This window comes from Heterodontus francisci, chromosome 1, assembly GCF_036365525.1.
Source record: "Heterodontus francisci isolate sHetFra1 chromosome 1, sHetFra1.hap1, whole genome shotgun sequence".
In the NCBI taxonomy this organism is placed as follows: Eukaryota; Metazoa; Chordata; class Chondrichthyes; order Heterodontiformes; family Heterodontidae; genus Heterodontus; species Heterodontus francisci.
In genome coordinates this window covers 136,965,479-136,983,897 of record NC_090371.1, presented here as the reverse complement: position 1 = coordinate 136,983,897, position 18,419 = coordinate 136,965,479, and the positions used below count along the sequence as shown (strand labels likewise).

The window sequence follows — 18,419 nt, the reverse complement described above, 5'->3', positions numbered from 1 at the left end:
TTGTACTTGTAGGATGAAAGGAATCAAATTCTGACTGCTTACCTTTGGATTCGGCAAATCTGGTTTGATGCTTTCCTTAAATGGGACCGAGACAAATATGATGGACTTGATGCTATCCGAATACCCAGTAGCTCTGTATGGAGACCTGATATTGTTTTATATAACAAGTAAGTTGGAATGTCATTGCTTTATCAACAATTACAACACTTCAACAGCTATCCTGTGGTTGTGAAAAGTGCTATATAAATGCAAGTCTTTTTTCACAATTGCTCAAACTTTAACATTTAGTTAAGTAATCATGATCATCGGCAATCCCTCGTGTTGACGATGACAGGGTGGAAGTGAGATGTCAGTGTTGGCTGTGCGTTTGCAGATGGCTTATGAGCCCTGTCTTAGCCTTGCAGGCTGTCCCACAGTGAGGACATTGGTTGTCAGCTGGCAGATTGTTGGCTCAAGCAGCTGCTCCCTCTTTCTTTCTGTTTCTCTCACTGTTCTCTCTCAGTGGCTGCTCTTGTTGATTGACAGGTCTTGACACCATTTTTGATGCTGGACTGCCATTTTGGTTACGATTGGGCATCTGCTTCCCATGTGTTGTTGTTAATAGAGCAGACCTTTGTGGAAGCTTTGAGTTTGTGTTTGAAACGTTTCCTTTGGCCCCCCCGTGTGAACGGGCTACCTGATGTAGCTCTGAGTAGAGCACCTATTTGGGCAGTCTTGAGTTGGGCATTCTGACAACATGTACCATCCATTTAAGCTGATGAGATTATCGTGGGCTCGAAACTTGGCATATCTGTGTGTTGGAGGACGCTCATGCTTGTTCTTCTTTCCTCACACTTGATTCACAAGATCCTTTCAATACAGCATTGATGATATTGTTCTAGGGCCTTGATATGGCATCTACAAATTGTTCAAGCTTCAGTGCCATAGAGAAGCATGGGGAGAACCACTGCCCCATATATTTTGGTGTCAGGTCTGATATCACGATTCTCGAAAACTTGAGTACGTAATTTACCAGATGTGGAAATATGATGTTGTGGCTATAACAGAGACCTGGCTCGAAGAAGGGCAAGACTAGGTACTGAATGTTCCTGGATACCAGGAGTTCAGGAAAGATAGGAAAGGGAATAAAGGGGAGGGGTGGTGGCGTTGTTTAAGGAGAGCATTACAGTGCTGGAGAAAAAAGATGTCCCAGAGGGGTCGAGGACAGAATCAATTTTCTCGAGCTATGGAACAAAAAAGGTGCAGTTACATTGCTTGGTGTTGTCTATAGGCCACCAACTAGTGGGAAGGACGTGGAGGAACAAATTTGCAAGGAAGTTAGAGAGGTGCAAAAATTATAGTGCAGTTATAATGGGGGACTTTCATTATCCAAACATAGACTGGGATTGTAGTAGTGTAAAGGGCAGTGAGGGGAAAGAGTTCCTAGAGTGTGTACAGAAACATTTTCTACAGCAGTATATTGCTAGTCCAATGAGAAAGGAGGCACTGCTAGATCTGGTTCTTGGGAATGAGGCGGGCCAAGTGGATCAAGTATCAATCGGAGATCATTTGGGGGACAGTGATTATTGTGTCATAAAGTACAGGCTGACTATGGAAAAGGACAAAGAACAATCCAGAGTAAGAATTATTAACTGGGGGAAAGCCAACTTCAATGGGGAAAGAACAGAGCTGGGGCAAGTAAATTGGAGTCAAAGGTTGGCAGGAAACATGGTAGCTGAACAATGGGCTGCCTTCAAAGAAGAGAGAGTTCGGGCACAGTCAAAGTATGCTCCCTCGAAGGGGAAAGGTAGGGTAAAAGAAAATCCGGAGCTCCCTGGGTGACAAAAGAGGTGGCGATTAAGATAAAGAAGAAAAAGTGTGCTTATGACAGATGCAGGTAGAAAATACTGTTGAGAACTGGGCTGAAGGTCCAGAAGGGAAGTGAAAAAGAAAATAAGAGAAGCAAAGAGAGAGCATGAAAAGAGACTGGCAGCTAACATTAAAGGGAATCCCAAAGTTTCATATAGACACATAAATAGTAAAAGGGTAGTAAAAGGAGGAGTGGGTCTGATTAGGGACCAGAAACGGGATCTACACATGGAGGCAGAGGGCATAGCTGAGGTATTAAATGAATACTTTGCATCTGTCTTTACCAAGGAAGAAGATGCAACACAGGCAATGGTGAAAGAAGAGGTAATTCAGAGACTAGAAGGGTTTAAAATTGATAAGGACAACGTATTAGATAGGCTGTCTGTACTTAAAGTGGATAAAGCACCAGGACAGATGAGATGCATCCAAGGATACTGAGGGAAGTGAGGGTGGGAATTAAGGAGGCACTGGCCATAATTTTTCAGTCTTCCTTAGACTTGGGAGTGGTGCCAGAGGACTGGAGAATTGCAAACATTGCACCCTTGTTCAAGAAAGGGTGTAACGATATGCCCAGCAACTACAGGCCAGTCAGTTAAACTTTGGTGATGGGGAAACTTCGAGAAAGAATAATTCGGGTCAAAATTAATAGTCACGTAGACAAATGCAGGTTAATTAAAGAAGGTCAGCATGGATTTCTTAAGGGAAAATCATGTTTAACTAACTTGCTGGAGTTTTTTGAGAAGGTAACAGAGAGGGTTGATGAAGGCAATGCCGTTGATGTGGTGTACATGGACTTTCAAAAGACGTTTGATACAGTGCCACACAATAGACTTGTGAGCAAAGTGATAGCTTATGGAATGAAAGAGACGGTAGCAACATGGATACGAAATTGGCTGAGTGACAGGAAACAAAGAGTAGTGGTTAATGGATGTTTTTCCGGCTGGAGGAAGGTTTGTAGTAGAGTTTCCCAGAAGTCAGTGTTGGGACCCTTGCTTTTCCTGATATATATTAATGACCTAGACCTTGGTGTACAGGGCACAATTTCAAAGTTTGCGATTGATAGAAAACTTAGAAGTATTGTGAACTGTGAGGAGGATAGTGTAGAACTGTAAAAGGAAATAGACAAGTTGGTGGAATGGACAGATAGGTGGCAGGTGAAGTTCAATGCAGAGAAGTGTGAAGTGATTCATTTTGATAGGAAGAACATGGATAGATAATATAAAATAAAGGGTACAATTCTAAAGGGTGTAGGAGCAGAGGGACTTGGATGTATTTGTGTTTAAGTCATTGAAGGTGGCTGGATAGATTGAGAGAGTAGTTAATAAAGCATACAGTATCCTGGGCTTTATTAATAGGGGCAATGAGTACAAGAGCAAGGAAATTATGTTGAACTTGCATAAGATACTAGTTCAGCCTCAGCTGAAGTATTGTGTCCAATTCTGGGCACCGCACTTGAGGAAAGAGGTGAGGGCATTGGAGAGAGTACAGAAAAGATTCACGCGAGTGGTTCCAGGGATGATGAACTTCAGTTATGAAGATGGATTGGAGAAGTTAGGACTGTTTTCATCGGAGAAGAGAAGGCTGAAATGTGATTTGGTAGAGGTATTCAAAATCATGAGCAGTCTGGACAGGGTGGATAAGGAGAAACTGTTCCCAATCGTGAAATGATTAAGAGCGAGCATGCTCTCATAGACCTCAGTGAATACGTCAAGTATTCAGAGTGAGCTGCTAATTTATGTGTTGTCAGCATACTGTAGTTCTATTACAGAAGTGGTTGTTGTCTTAGTTTTGGCCTTCAGCCGTTTGAGGTTGAAGAGTTTACCATCAGTGCAATAGGTTATTACCGCTCCTGGGGCATTGCTCCAAGAAAGATTGAGAATAGTGTTGGTGCAATGACACACCCCTGTTTAACGCCTGTTTTGACAGTGAAGGCATCTGTATTGGAGCCATTGCACAGCACTGTTATTTGCATATTGTCACATAGGAGACAAATGATGCTTGTGAACTTAGCTGGCCATCCATATCGTTGTAGCACCTTCCAAAGGCAATTTGATTCACCGAGTTGAAGGCTTTTGTGAAATTGAAGAAAGCCATGTACAAAGAGACGTTCTGCTCTCTGCACTTTTCCTGAAGTTGACGTGCTAAAATCATGTCAGTTATTCCTCTGGTGGTTTGAAGCCACACTGGGGCTCTGGAAAGACCTCTGCAATTGGTGAGAGGCGATTAAGAAGTATCCTAGCTAGGACTTTACCAATAGCTAAGTGCAATGCTATATCTCTGTAGTTGCTACAGTTTGACTTTTTTTTGAAGATTGTGATCATCATGGCGTCTCTAATTTCCATAATTCTGCCGGAGCTTCACAAATAGCTTATGTATCGAGAGATCGGTATGTCTCCTCTGTACTTCTGCAGGGATATTGTCAGGACCAGAAGCTTTGTTGTTTTTCATCTGGTTGACAGCAGTTATCACTTAGTCCAGTGTTAGATCATCATCTAACTCACCTATGATTTTATTTTTTAATTTTTTATTTTAGTTTAGAGATACAGCACTGAAACAGGCCCTTCGGCCCACCGAGTCTGTGCCGACCAACAACCACCCATTTATACTAATCCTACATTAATCCCATATTCCCTACCACATCCCCACCATTCTCCTACCACCTACCCACACTAGGGGCAATTTGCAATGCCCAATTTACCTATTAACCTGCAAGTCTTTGGCTGTGGGAGGAAACCGGAGCACCCGGCGGAAACCCACGCAGTCACAGGGAGAACTTGCAAACTCCGCGCAGGCAGTACCCAGAACTGAACCCGGGTCGCTGGAGCTGTGAGGCTGCGGTGCTGTGCCGCCCAAATGTTGTGGGAGGTTCTCCAGCAGATACATGTCCACTGGGAGTTCTGATTGAGTAGTTCTACAAAGTGCTCTTTCTAGCAGGTGTTGACACTGTCTGTCTTTTGAGGAGAATCTTGCCATCTTTGGATCTTACTGGTGTTGGTCCATGTGTTGAGGGTCCATAGATCTCTTTGCCTTGAAAAAGGCATGTGTCAAGCATGTCAGTGAGGAGTAGATCTTCCTCAGCCTTCTCTGTACACCATTTGTTCTTCAAATCGCACGTTATTCTTTGAACTTCAGCTTTGGCTGTCTGGTGGGCGAGCTTTTCTGTGAGTTTGGATCCTATTTCCAGGTTTGGAATGCTGTCCATTTATAGTGGATGAGCGTACGTATTTCTGTATCGCTCTCATTAAACCAGTCTCAGTGTCTTTTAGAGGTGTGTCTGAAGTTTTTTAAAAATATTCTTTCTTGGGATGTGGGTGCCACTGACGAGACCAGCATTTGTTGCAAATCCCTAATTTCCCTTGACAACTGGCTTATTAGGCCTTTTCAGAGGGCAGTTAAGAGTCAACCACTTTGCTGTGGGCCTGGAGTCACATGTAGGCCAGATCAGATAAGGACAGCGGATTTCCTTCCCTAAAGGCCATTAGTGAACCAGATGGGTTTTTACAACAATCGATGATAGTTACATAGCACTGTTTACTGATTCTAGCTTTTAATTAGAGTTTTTATTAATTCATTGAATTTCAATTCCACCAGCTCTCATGGTGGGATTTGAACCTGTGTCCCCAGGACATTTGCTTGGGCCTCTCTATTACTAGTCTAGTGACATTACCACTATGCCATCATCATGGCCATGTATGAGTGATGGATTTCAATGATTGCCAGTCATCTTGAATGTTGCTTGATGGTGTGACCATCTGTTCCTGTAGTTTCCGATTGATTTGTTCTTGAAATTCCATGAGCTTGGTGCCATTTGACAGGCCAGCAATATCAGATTTTCTCTGTATTTGTTGTGGTTGTCAGTTTCTTTTGGGGGCCTCCTCAAGCACCAATACTGAGCAAAAGAGTCAGTGGTCTATCCAGCATTCAGTGGCTGTAAGCATAGCATGTGTAATGAGCACATCTTTTCGATCCCTGGACCTGACTATCACATAGTCTATTAAGTGCAGTTCTTCGATCTTGGATGTTGCCAAGATGTATTGAAACATTTGTTTTTGCGGGGGGGAAGGGAGTTAATGATCACAAGATCGTGTTCAGCACACAAGGTAAGGAGGTGCACACTGTTGGGATTGGACTTTCCAACTCAGTGCTTTCCAGTGATGTTCAGCCAAAGAACGTGGTTGTCCCCCACCTTGGCATTGAAATCACCGAGAAGTATGATTTTTGACTGTGATGATACAGATGCCAAAGTTGCACCTAGGTTGCAGTAGAAGGTTTCTTTCACTTTGTCTTCGAAGTCCAAAGTAGATGCATAAGCACTGATGAGGGTGGCAGATTGATTGCCTTGGAACGTAAGATTGAATGTCACAAGGCGCTCATTGATTCCAACTGGGGGATTCATGGAGTTTGATTTTGATGCTAAAGCTGACTCCATGAATTCTGCCACCGCCTTCTGTTTTCCCTTTCCAGAAGAAAGTATAACCACCTTCATGTTCTTTGATTTGTCCCTCACCTGCTCTCTGGCTCTCGCTAAGGTCTACTATGTCAATATCTGGGCATCCTTGGTTTATCTTTGTGAGTTTCGATCACAGATGGGTGATCCTGCTGGGTTTGGAGTGAAATTGCCTATTTTTAGGGCACCTTTTCTAGCCCCTTCCCCTAATGAGGTGAGCAGAGCTAATCCTGAAGAGGGCAGCTCAGATACAGCCACAAATACCGATCCACCCTTCTGCCTCGATTAAGAGTGGAGGGGTTAATTGGTAGCTGCCGCCTTTGTGTCACCTTGTGACTAGAAGCTCCCAGGTGTCATGATCCTGCCCCCATTGCCACTGGCTGATGACCAAAGGGCTTGAGACAATTTGCCATCTGTGGAAGGGCCTGTGTGTGGTGTCTTCTAGAGTGGGCGGTCTTTTGCACAGCGGGCCCCACATTGTCTTGGTGGGGCATTGCCTGGTTTCAGTGATCAGACAACCCTGTATAATTGAGGACAAGGGCCTGCTGTAACCTTTTGCCTGCCTTCACAGCCATCAGTTGATCCACAATTGAAGGATTTTGTTGTGGTAGGACTTATTGAATGGTGGTCCTTGCTTGCCATGTCACAGGGTCGGTGTAAAGTAGGTTTTTGGGGGTTTTAAATGATGTAGAGGCACCACCTTCTACCTCACCCCACCCTAAATAATCATTATACTTGTCAGTAAACTTAATATAACCATTTCCTTAAATTATACTTCACTGTTCCTGTTTAAAACAGTTATGTTGTCAAAGTGCATGTGAGCAATTTGCATTTTCACGCAATGATTTTATAGCAAGCATGTGTGTAGTTGGTATGATTTATTTATTGATAGTATGTTAGTTCTACTGGTTTTGCATCTATGCATACTTTTAAGTAAAATTGGGATTATGGCTTAAATTAAAGGGGTGTGTGCAGTTCAAGGCTGTTCAGTATCTCTGCCATTTTTGCTTACTGTGTTCTCTCCTCTCTGGTCACAGCTCACATTTAACAATTAATTTTTATTGATTATATTTACAGAATATGCTATTGTTTTTTGTGATTCTCTCATCAACTCTCCTCACTTTCCTTATCCTTCATTTAACTGCTTTCATTATTTCCTGATTCTCTCATTTTTATTACTTACAAGCCCCATTTGCCCTCTTCAATTTGAGCTCATTTTTAACCACTTTACTTACCTACAGCAATATGAAACTTGAAGTAGTCTGAATTTTTTAATGCTGTATATTAATTCTGCAACTTTGTAATCTTTTTTAAAATATCCCATGTTGATATATAGTTCTGTGTGCCAATTTGTCTTTCCACTTTAACACAAACCTACTCTTTATCTTTCAAAAATCTCTGCTATTCCAATCTGATACCCTTATTTTTGTACTAACATTTTCCCTTTCTATTTGGACTGTTAAATCTTACATTGTCATCATTGCTGCAAAGGTGCTCAGTCACTTTAACTCATCTACTTGCTTCTTGCTACAACAGCAGGTCAGAGGCTAGGAATCCTGCGGCGAGTAACTTACCTCCTGACTCCCCAAACCTTGTCCACCATCTACAAGGCGCAAGTCAGGAGTGTGATGGAATACTCTCCACTTGCCTGGATGGGTGTAGCTCCAATAACACTCAAGAAGCTCGATGCCATCCAGGACAAAGCAGCCCGCTTGATTGGCACCCCATCCACAAACATTCACTCCCTCCACCACAGTGGCAGGAGTGTGTACCATCTACAAAATGTACTACAGCAACGCACCAAGGCTCCATAGACAGCACCTTCCAAACCCACGACCTGTACCAACTAGAAGGACAAGGGCAGCAAATGCATGGGAACACCACCACCTGCAAGTTCCCCTCCAAGTCACTCAGCGTCCTGACCTGGAACTGTATTGCTGTCCCTTCACTGTTGCTAGGTCAATATCCTGGAACTCCCTTGCTAATAGCACCGTGGGTGTACCTACCTCACATGGACTGTAGCGGTTAAAGAAGGCAGCTCACCACCACCTTCTCAAGGGCAATTGGGGATGGACAATAAATGCTGGCCTAGCCAGCGACGCCCGTATCCCATGAATGAGTAAAAAAAATTTGTTACTAGATCTAGCAGCAACTCTCTCCTTGTTGGCGTATAAACATATTACATAAGAACATAAGAAATAGGAGCAGGAATAAACCGTACAGCCCCTCAAGCCTACTCTGCCATTCAGTAAGATCATTGTTGACCTACTGCCTCAACCTCACTTTCCTATCCGCTCCCCATATTCCTTGATTCCCGGAGAGACCAAAAATCTCTCATCTCAGCCTTGAATATGCTCAACAATGGACCATCCACAATCCTCTGGAGTAAAGAATTCCCAAGATTCACACACTCTACGTGAAGAAATTTCTCCTCATCTCAGTCCTAAATGATCGACCCCTTATCCTGAGACTGTGCCCCCGTGTTCTAGATTCACCAGCCAGGGGAAAAAAGTCCTCCTAGTGTCTACCCTGTCAAGCTGCTTCAGAATCTTGCATGTTTCAATGAGATCACCTCTCATTCTTCTAAACTCCAGAGAGCATAAGCCCAATTTACTGAGTCTCTCATCCCAGGAACCAATGTAGTGAACCTTTGCTGCACTGCCTCCAATGCAAGTATATCATTCCTTAGATATGGAGGTCAAAACTATGCACAGTACTCCAGGTATGGACTCACCAAAGCCCTATACAATTGTAGCAAGGCACCCTTATTCTTGTACTCCAATCCCCTTGCAATAAAAGCCAACATGCCATTTGCCTTCCTAATTACTTCCTGTATCTGCATGCTAACTTTCAGTGTTCCTTGTACGAGTATATCCATGTCTCTGAACATCAACATTTAGAAGTTTCTTGCCACCAAAGTGAATAACCTCACACTTCCCCTCATTATACTACATCTGCTCACTTAACCTGCCTATATCTCTTTGCAGCCTCTTTTTGCCCTCTTCAAAACTTACATCCCCACCTAGCTTTGTATTATCAGAAAACTTAGATACAATACTCTTGGTCTCTTCGTCTAAGTCATGAATATAGATTGTAAATAGCTGAGGCCCAAACACTGATCCTTGTGGCACTCCACTAGCTATAGCCTGTCAACTTGAAAATGCCCTGATTATCCCTGCTCTCTGCTTCCTGTCCGTTAACCAATCCTTCTTACATCCTTTCTTATCTATTTTGTGTCTTCTACAGATATTATAACCCAATATGAGTCAGTAATTAGCCACATTTCTATTTTATCTATTAAATCTATACCTTATGAATAATTACTCCAGTTTAATTCCCAAACTCAGCATAGCAATACATGTGCTTTTTTTTTGTCCTTAAAGATATTCCTTTCCTCTTGATTTTCTTTTTCGTGCAAGCTGGTACATCCTTTTTGTTTATTTAAGTCTTCTTGCTTATAAGTGGCTTATTTGTTTTTCATCCCCTTTTTATTTCTTCATGCAATCCTTTTTACTAAATTCTTCTTGAATTTGCATACTTACCTCATCCATTAAAAGCTTCTGTACTTGCTGTTTCTCTGAGTCCCATCCTTCCTAATTTAACTGACTCTTCACTTCCCTATTTCTCTGTTTTACTAGTTCATTAGCTCCCTTCGTATCCAGATGTAGCCCATTCCCAAAACTGCTGTCAATACCCTGTAAAATGGAAACCCACTTCCTGATACCATTCCTTTAGTCACATGTTGGCCAGACTTTTGGCCCACCACTGGGACCAAAAGTGGGTTGTGAGCCTGGGCGGACGGGCAGCGGGACCCCAGGCAGTATATTACGGATGGTGACCAATTAAGAGGCTGCTACTGGGATCGTTATCCAGTAGAGGACGGTGGCCCTCCTCGCAGAGCTGCCGGCCCAATCAAGAGGGCTGGGGGCAGGTAGGCCCAGCGATTGGGGAGGTGAACCCTGTAGCCGCGGTGTCAGAGCCATGGGAGTGTCCATTGTCTCCAGGGGCACCTCCGTGGGCCATGGAGCAGACATTAAGGAAGACCACCCCCCACCCCCAAAAGAATCCACTAGGAGGCCACCATGGTTTTCCTGACAGTTTCCCCTTGTGGCCGGGGCCTGTCCCAACACCAGTAAAATGCCAGCGATGATAGGAAGTGGCCCTTAAATGGCCTATTATTGGTTTAATTAGCCACCCGTCTCCCAGCCTGTCTTCAGAGGGCTGGTAAAATCCAGCCTGCTGTCCCTGTCTCTCTCTTTTTCCCTGTTCTAGCACATGACTGATGGATTACAACCCTTGAAGTCTTGCTCCTAAGTAATTATTATACTCCCAATTAAAACTTACCCCTTTTTTCCCTTCTGATAAGGATGTAATATTTCCTAGGAGCAATGTTTTGAAACAATGTTTGCTTATTTTTTAAAACTAGTGGAGTTCGGAGGGGCAGTAGTGTTCCTCTCAGCTACACTGCACACCTGATAGCTGCGAATGGCCCACTTCCACTGTCTTTCCTCTCTCCCGCTGACCCCGGCACTTAGTTGGACGCTACTGCTGGCAAGGCAAGCGGCACAAAATTTGTTTACCAAGATGTGCGAGCTGCCTGTGGAGACATAATAGTGGTCGGCAACTCACCAAACTTATTGAAATAAGGCCTGAGGCACAGACTCCATTCTGGGCCCAAAAGTTGTTCAAGACAACTTTTTATCCATATAAACCTGAACAGAGGAATTAACAAGATAACAATCCAGCCTTCATTTTATCAGTGCATTCCATTGTGGTGGAAGAGATACTGAAACCTGTGGAGGATTTTCTCAGGCTTAATATCTTTCTTTCCTAAAAGGAATATATGTAGAGGCAAGCAGTGGATGAACAGGTTATTTGGTTCATTTTCGTCTTCACTGCCTGGGTGGTAAAGTGGCAGAGAAGATTACCCAGCCGTCATAAAACCTGCCTGAATTTCGCTGTATTAAAATCAGTAGAATGAAAATCAGACTGGTTCTGTAAAGGTCGGCTGAACCACTCAACTGGATTACCAGCCAGTGGTAAATTTGAAAATCTACAGTACTTGTTTAAAAGAAGGAAAATTAAAACCTCATTTAAAAAGTAGTTTCACGGTTGGATCAGTTAGGGAAGGCACCAAGTAGCTCAACAATACAGACCAGGATGGCCCCAGATTTGATCCCTCATCTATGCTGAGTCAGCCACTGACCTCAGCATCCTGAATTAGGTGTGGAAACTAAGAGTACATTTGTTACCTCTGGGAAGGGCACATGTGTGGACATCAGGCAAAAGGATCAGGCTTGACTGTTGCTCCTGATGTTTGAATAGCCTGACAAGCTTCATTCTGTAGACGTGCCTGTGAAGAATGACCCCGTGGGCAAGGTTTCAGCAGTGGACTTTGCTCAAGAAACAGTAGCCAAGCAAGGAAATAATGCCTTCAGGACAGAATGAGGGAGGGCAGAAAATCAAAGAAGGAAAAAGTAGTTTAAGTACAGTCGTTAAAATTTGGTTTTGGATGGCTGTTATCATTTGTATTGATGATATTACTGAATATTTTCTTAAGCCCTTATTGTAACTGATTGCAGTGGTTGCTTTGGTAACTTGTTATTTTAGAGCTGATGATGAGTCTACAGGATCCATGGAGACTAATGTGGTGTTAAGATATGATGGGCAGATTACGTGGGATTCACCAGCGATTACAAAGAGTTCGTGTGTAGTGGATGTGGCCTACTTCCCATTTGATGATCAGAGATGCAACCTTACTTTTGGCTCTTGGACCTACAATGGAAATCAAGTCGACATCACCAATGGTCTCGACAGTGGAGACCTGACTGATTTTGTGGAGAATGTAGAATGGGAAGTACATGGAATGCCAGCAACAAAAAATATAATAACATATGGGTGTTGTTCAGATCCATACCCAGATGTCACGTACACATTAATCCTCAAAAGGAGGTCTTCCTTTTACATTTTTAACTTGTTGATCCCATGTGTAATGATCTCATTCTTAGCACCATTAGGATTTTATCTACCAGCAGATTCTGGAGAAAAGGTGTCTCTTGGTGTGACTGTACTCCTAGCACTGACTGTGTTTCAGCTGATGGTTGCAGAAAGCATGCCTCCGTCTGAAAGTGTTCCACTGATTGGTAAGTGACCAGCCTTGAACATTAGTAAAGTTCTTAGTGAAAGGTTATGCTTAAAATTATGGGTTGCAATTTGGAAAGTTTCGATAATGTATGTTGTGACAAAATACATCACCCCACCCAGACTGTTACCTGTTTTAAAAGAAAATTTTAGCAGTTTAAATTTTTTAATTAGACCTGCTTATGTGATCATTACATTTGTTTCTAGATAGGCCTCTTTAGCTATTGTGCAGCAGAAGCTACACATAGCTGTTCACATCTGCACCACCTGAATGATGCTCATTGGAGGTTTCTTCTCTGTTTCTGTAATTTTGACAGAAATAGTGTTTATGTGCCTAAATGAGTTTTCTGCCAAACATCTGCTAGAGTTACAGCAGTGGTATGGGTGAAGCCCTGAGGCAAATTACCCTCCAAATTTTTAATGTCACCGTATTCCTGTTTTGCACTTGTTTCAATTAAATGTACTCAGATTGGCTTTTATATTAAAAGCACTTACTGCCTGCCTCAGTGCAGTTGACAAAATATATACAAAGAGATTCTTGACAACGCAACCGGTGGGGACGTCATCTGACTGCGCCAACCAGCGCACATGCGCAAACGGGCTCCTGCTCTCTGCGCGTGCGCTGTGTTCTGCACTGCCAGGACCAGTTGGTGCATGTGCAGATGACGTCATCACGTAAATTGCCAGGACTGGTACACGCATGCCCAGATGACGCCATTGCATAACGCGGGAGAGAGAGCAAGCGGGGAGAGAGCGGGGTGTGGGGAGAGAGCCGGGGGAGCAGGGAGGGAGCGACCGAATCTCCGGCTCCCCCTCCACCCCCACCACCCGCTCTGTCTGGCCGGCCCCCCACCCCCCGCCTGCTCTGTCCGGCCCCCCCCACTCCACCGGCTCTCTCCGGCCCCCCCAACCCCCGCCTGCTCGCTCCGGACCCCCCCCCAACCCTCCCGCCTGCTCTCTCTGGCCATTCCCCTCACCCACCCCCCTGCCCGCTCTCTCCGGCCATTCCCCAGCCAGCCAATCTCTCTGGCCATTGTGTGCTGCCATGTGTTTACGTTGCCTTTGTGTGATTATTTGAGCAGCGCCATCTTTAGTCCTGGCAGCTGACTGTGACTTTTTAGTTGAACAGGCTGCATTTGTGCATGTGCCAGTGCAGCGCCACCTAGTGGCTGCATTGACAGCAAATGCAGCCAAATATATATCAAGGCAGTCTGAGGGCTCTCTGTTTCTTCCTTGTGTGGAGGCCCAGCCAGCCCCCATCTACCACCACCACCCTGCTCTACCTGGCTGAAATTGTTCTCATATTTAACAACTTTTCCTGTAACTCTACTCACTTCCTCCAAATAAAAGATGTTGCTTTGGGTCCCAGCTGTGCCTGCCTTTTCATGGGATATGTGGAATATTCTTTGTTCCAGTCCTACTCATGTTCCCTCCCTTACCTCTTTTTCCATAAAATTGATGACCGTTTCGGTATCGATGCCATTTCCTGCTCTTGCCTTGAATTGGAAAATTTAATTAACTTTGCTTGAAGTTTTCACCCTTACCTTGCATTCATATGGCCCATCTCTGACTGTTCCCTTTCTTGACTTCTCTGTCTTCATTTCTAGGGATAGGCTATCAACCAATATTCACTTTAAACACACTGACTCCCACAGTTACCTCGTCTACATTTCCTCACACTTCATTTCCCTTCCTATTCCATTCTCCTATTTCTCCGATTCCATTGCATCTATTCTGACTATGCAACCTTCCATACCAGTGCTTCCGATATGTCTTCCTTTTCCCTCAACCAAAGATTCCCCCCCACTGTGGTTGAAAGGACCCTCGACTGTGTCTGTTACATTTCCCGCACTTCTATTTTTACCCTAACCCCTCCCCTCCCAGTGTTGCGTGTTGTTGTATTCGTAACATTGCAGAATACAGGCCCAGTTTCTGCAATCTCTCCTCATAAGACAATCCTGCCATCCCAGGAATTAGTCTGGTGAACCTTTGCTGCACTCCCTCAATGGCAAATATATCCTTCCTTAGACAAGGAGACCAAAACTGCACACAATACTCCAGGTGCGGCCTCACCAAGGCTCTATACAATTGCAGCAAGACATCTTCACCCCTGTACTCAAATTCCCTTGCAATGAAGGCCAGCATACCATTTGTCTTCCTAATTGCTTGCTGCACCTGCATACTAGCTTTTAGTGACTCATGAACAAGGACACCCAGGTCCCTTTGGACATCAACCTCTCACCATTTAAGAAATACTCTGCCTTTCTGTTTTTTCTACCAACGTGGATCACCTCACACTTATTTGCATTTTATTCCATCTGCCATGTTCTTGCCCAGGTCCCCTTGAAGCCTCCTTGCATCCTCCTCACAACATACATTCTAACCTAGTTTTGTGTCACCACAATTTGGAAATATTACTTTTGGTCATAGTCGTACAGCACAGAAACAGGCCCTTCGGCCCATCGTGTCTGTGCAGCCATCAAGCACCTACCTATTCTAATCCCATTTTCCAGCACTTAGCCCGTAGCCTTGTATGCTATGGCATTTCAAGTGCTCATCTAAATACTTCCTAAATGTTGTGATGGTTCCTGCCTGTACCACCTCTTCAGGCAGTGCGTTCCAGATTCCAACGACCCTCTGGGTGAGAACATTTTTCCTCAAATCCCCTCTAAACCTCCTGCCCCTTACCTTAAATCTATGCCCCCTGGTTATTGACCCCTCCGCTAAGGGAAAAAGTTTCTTCCTATCTAATCTATCAATGCCCCTCATAATTTTGTATACCTCAGTCATGTCCCCCCTCAGCCTTCTCTGCTCCAAGGAAAACAACCCTATCCTTTTTAGTCACTCTTCATAGCTGAAATGCTCCAGCCCAGGCAACATCCAAATCATTTTAATAGATTGTGAACAGCTGTGGCCCAAACATAGATCCTTGCGCTACCCCACTAGTAACATGCTGCCATCCTGAGAATGACCCGTTATTCCTACTCTGTTTTCTGTCTGTTAACCCATTCTCAATTCGTAGCAGTATATTACCCTCAATTCCATGTGCACTAATGGGCGGCACAGTGGCGCAGTGGTTAGCACCGCAGCCTCACAGCTCCAGGGACCCGGGTTCGATTCTGGGTACTGCCTGTGCGGAGTTTGCAAGTTCTCCCTGTGTCTGTGTGGGTTTTCGCCGGGTGCTCCGGTTTCCTCCCACATCCAAAAGACTTGCAGGTGATAGGTAAATTGGCCATTGTAAATTGCCCCTAGTGTAGGGAGGTGATAGGGAATATGGGATTACTGTAGGGTTAATATAAATGGGTGATTGTTGGTCGGCACAGACTCGGTGGGCCGAAGGGCCTGTTTCAGTGCTGTATCTCTAAATAAAATAAATAAATAATTTGGTTCAGTAACTTGTGTGGGACCTTATCAAAAGCCTTCTGAAAATCCAAATACACCACACCCACTGGTTTTCCTTTATGCTACAAGTAATATCTTCAGAAAACTCACAACAGGTTTGTCAAACATGATTTCCCTTTTCAGAAATCCATGTTGACTCTGTCCAGTCATGTCATTATTTTCCAAGTGTCCAGTTATCACATCCTTTATAATCTATTCTAACATTTTACCTACTACTGACATCAAATAACAGGTATGCAGTTCTCAGTTTTCTCTCTTGCTCCCTTCTTAAATAGTGGGGTTACATTTGCTACTTTCCAGTCTGCAGGAACCCTTCCAGAATCTATAGAACTTTGAAAGATAACCACCAATGCATCTATTATCTCTATAGCCACCTCCTTCAATACTCTGGGATGTAGCTCATCTGGTCCAAGGGATTTATCAACTTTCAGTCCAGTTAATTTTTTGAGTACTACCTCTTTATTGATACTAATTTCTCTCAGTTCCTCATTTTTTACAAGTCCCATGGTTCCCTAATATTTCTGGGACATTTTCTGTATCTTCCTCTGTGAAGACAGACACAAAGTAATTGTTTCGTCTCTCCGCTATTTCCCCATTCTACACCACAACTCTCATGTATCCACTATAATGGACCCACATTTGTCCTTGCTAATTTGTTCTTTTTCACATACCTAAAGAAGATTTTACAGTCTGCCTTTATGTTTCTAGCTAGCTTGCATTCATATTCTGTTTCCCTTTCTTTATCAATTTCTTGGTCCTCCTTTGCTGGATTCTAATCCTGGGGCTTACCTGTTTTTATGGCAACCTTCCTTTGATCTAATGCAATTTTTAACTTCTATTCTTCGCCACGGTTGATTCACATTTCGTGTTGGGTTTTTGTGTCTTAGAGGAATGTATATTTTTTGTAGACCATGTAATACTTCTTTAAATACTAGCCATTGCCTGTCTACCGCAAATCTTTCAATGTATTTTCCAAATCCACCGTAGCCAACTTGCTCCTCATATCTTCATAGTTTCCTTTGTTCAGATTTAAGACCCACGTTTCAGAATGAACTATACCTCTTTCAAACTTAATGTAAAATTCTATCATATTGTGGTCACTATTTCCTAATGGCTCGACAGCAAGGTTATCAATTAGCTCTTATTACATAATACTAAATATAAAATAGCCCGATCCCTAGTTGGTTCCTCAACATACTGCTCCAGAAACCCATCTCGTACACACTCTAGGATGTCACCCTCTACAGCATTAGTGCTAATTAGGTTTACTTAGTGTTACGACCAGGTGCGAAAGAGGTCTAGGGGTTCTGCTCAGCCTCCACCTGGTCTTCCTATAACAGGATTTGATTTTAAACACACTGTGTTTTGAGCTCCCCTTTGGTTCACCGCTTTCTAATTCTAAGGCAAAGAAACGAGCACAAACAGGTTTTCTTAGGTTTAAAGAAGTGAAATTTATTAAAACTTAAACTTAAACTCTAATTCGGTTAACGCCTACGGATACACAATGTGTGCATATGAGCATGCATACGCGGCACACATGCAGATAGGGACAGAAAAGAGCAGAAGAAAAAATAAAGTGGAAAGGTTTGAGGCAATATCTGAAGAGTTATTACGGTTCTTTGAGCTCACTGTAGAGTCCCTGCTAGTAGGTAATTCTTGCTTTTCGTTGGGGCCCAGTATTATTCTTAAACCTTGTTCACTGTAGGAGACCTTTCTCTCTTGGGGTTCATGTGTCTTCAATGGATTCTGAAGTTGGTGAGAAAGAGATGGGAGCAGACAGGAGAGAGATATTCTCAATCCAGGAGCCAAGAGCTTCCTGACCTCAAACACTGTTTCTCCAATTTAAAACTCTCAGTTCAAACTCTCCAACAGCCAGTTAGTCATGTCACTAAACTGGTCTAACCACGTCTGTTCTGTATATTGGGAGCAGGGGACAGCTCCTTTGTTCCAACACTGTCTGCTAATCTGCAAAAATGTCTTTCTGGCAGAGGCCTGGCAATTCCTGTAACAGGCCTTCTCTTCTTCCCAGCAACAATTTGAAGTTTAATGTCCATGTGGCAAAATTAATGTGCCTCATTCTTGGCAGGTGGGGGCCTGCATGACATTAGTCTATATGTAAATTGACGCCACCCATTATCACTGTATTGCCCGTGCTACATGCAGCTCTAATGTTCTGATTTATACCATGCCCAACATTACCACTATTGTTTGGTGGCTATAAACAACTTCCACCAATGTCTGCTGCCCCTTGCTGTTTCTTAGCTCCACCCAAACTGATTCTACATCTTGCTCCTTCGATCTAAGATCCTCTCTCATTAATGTGCTGATCTCGTCCCTTATTAACAGCACTACCCCACCTCCTTTTCCCCTCTGCCTATCCTTCCTAAATGACAAATATATCCCTGAAAATTCAGTTCCTAATCCTGGTCACCCTGTAACCACATCTCCATAATGGCAATTAAGTCATACCTATTTACCTCTATTTTTGCCTTCAAATCATCTACCTTGTTGCGAATGCTGTGTGCATTCAGATAGAGTGCCCTTAACTTTGTCTTAACGTTATTCCTCATTTTGATCCTAT

At 43.5% G+C, this 18,419-nt stretch overlaps 1 protein-coding gene across 1 annotated transcript in view; it reads left to right on the top strand.

Moving 5' to 3' along the window:
• The window catches only part of chrna9a (cholinergic receptor, nicotinic, alpha 9a), a 56,472-nt gene that overhangs the window by 21,221 nt on the left and 16,832 nt on the right, over positions 1-18,419 (top strand). Inside the window, exons 3-4 of the mRNA XM_068008589.1 lie at positions 13-167; positions 11,906-12,438. Coding sequence (XP_067864690.1) covers positions 13-167; positions 11,906-12,438 — 688 coding nt within the window. The remainder of the gene's footprint in view (positions 1-12; positions 168-11,905; positions 12,439-18,419) is intronic.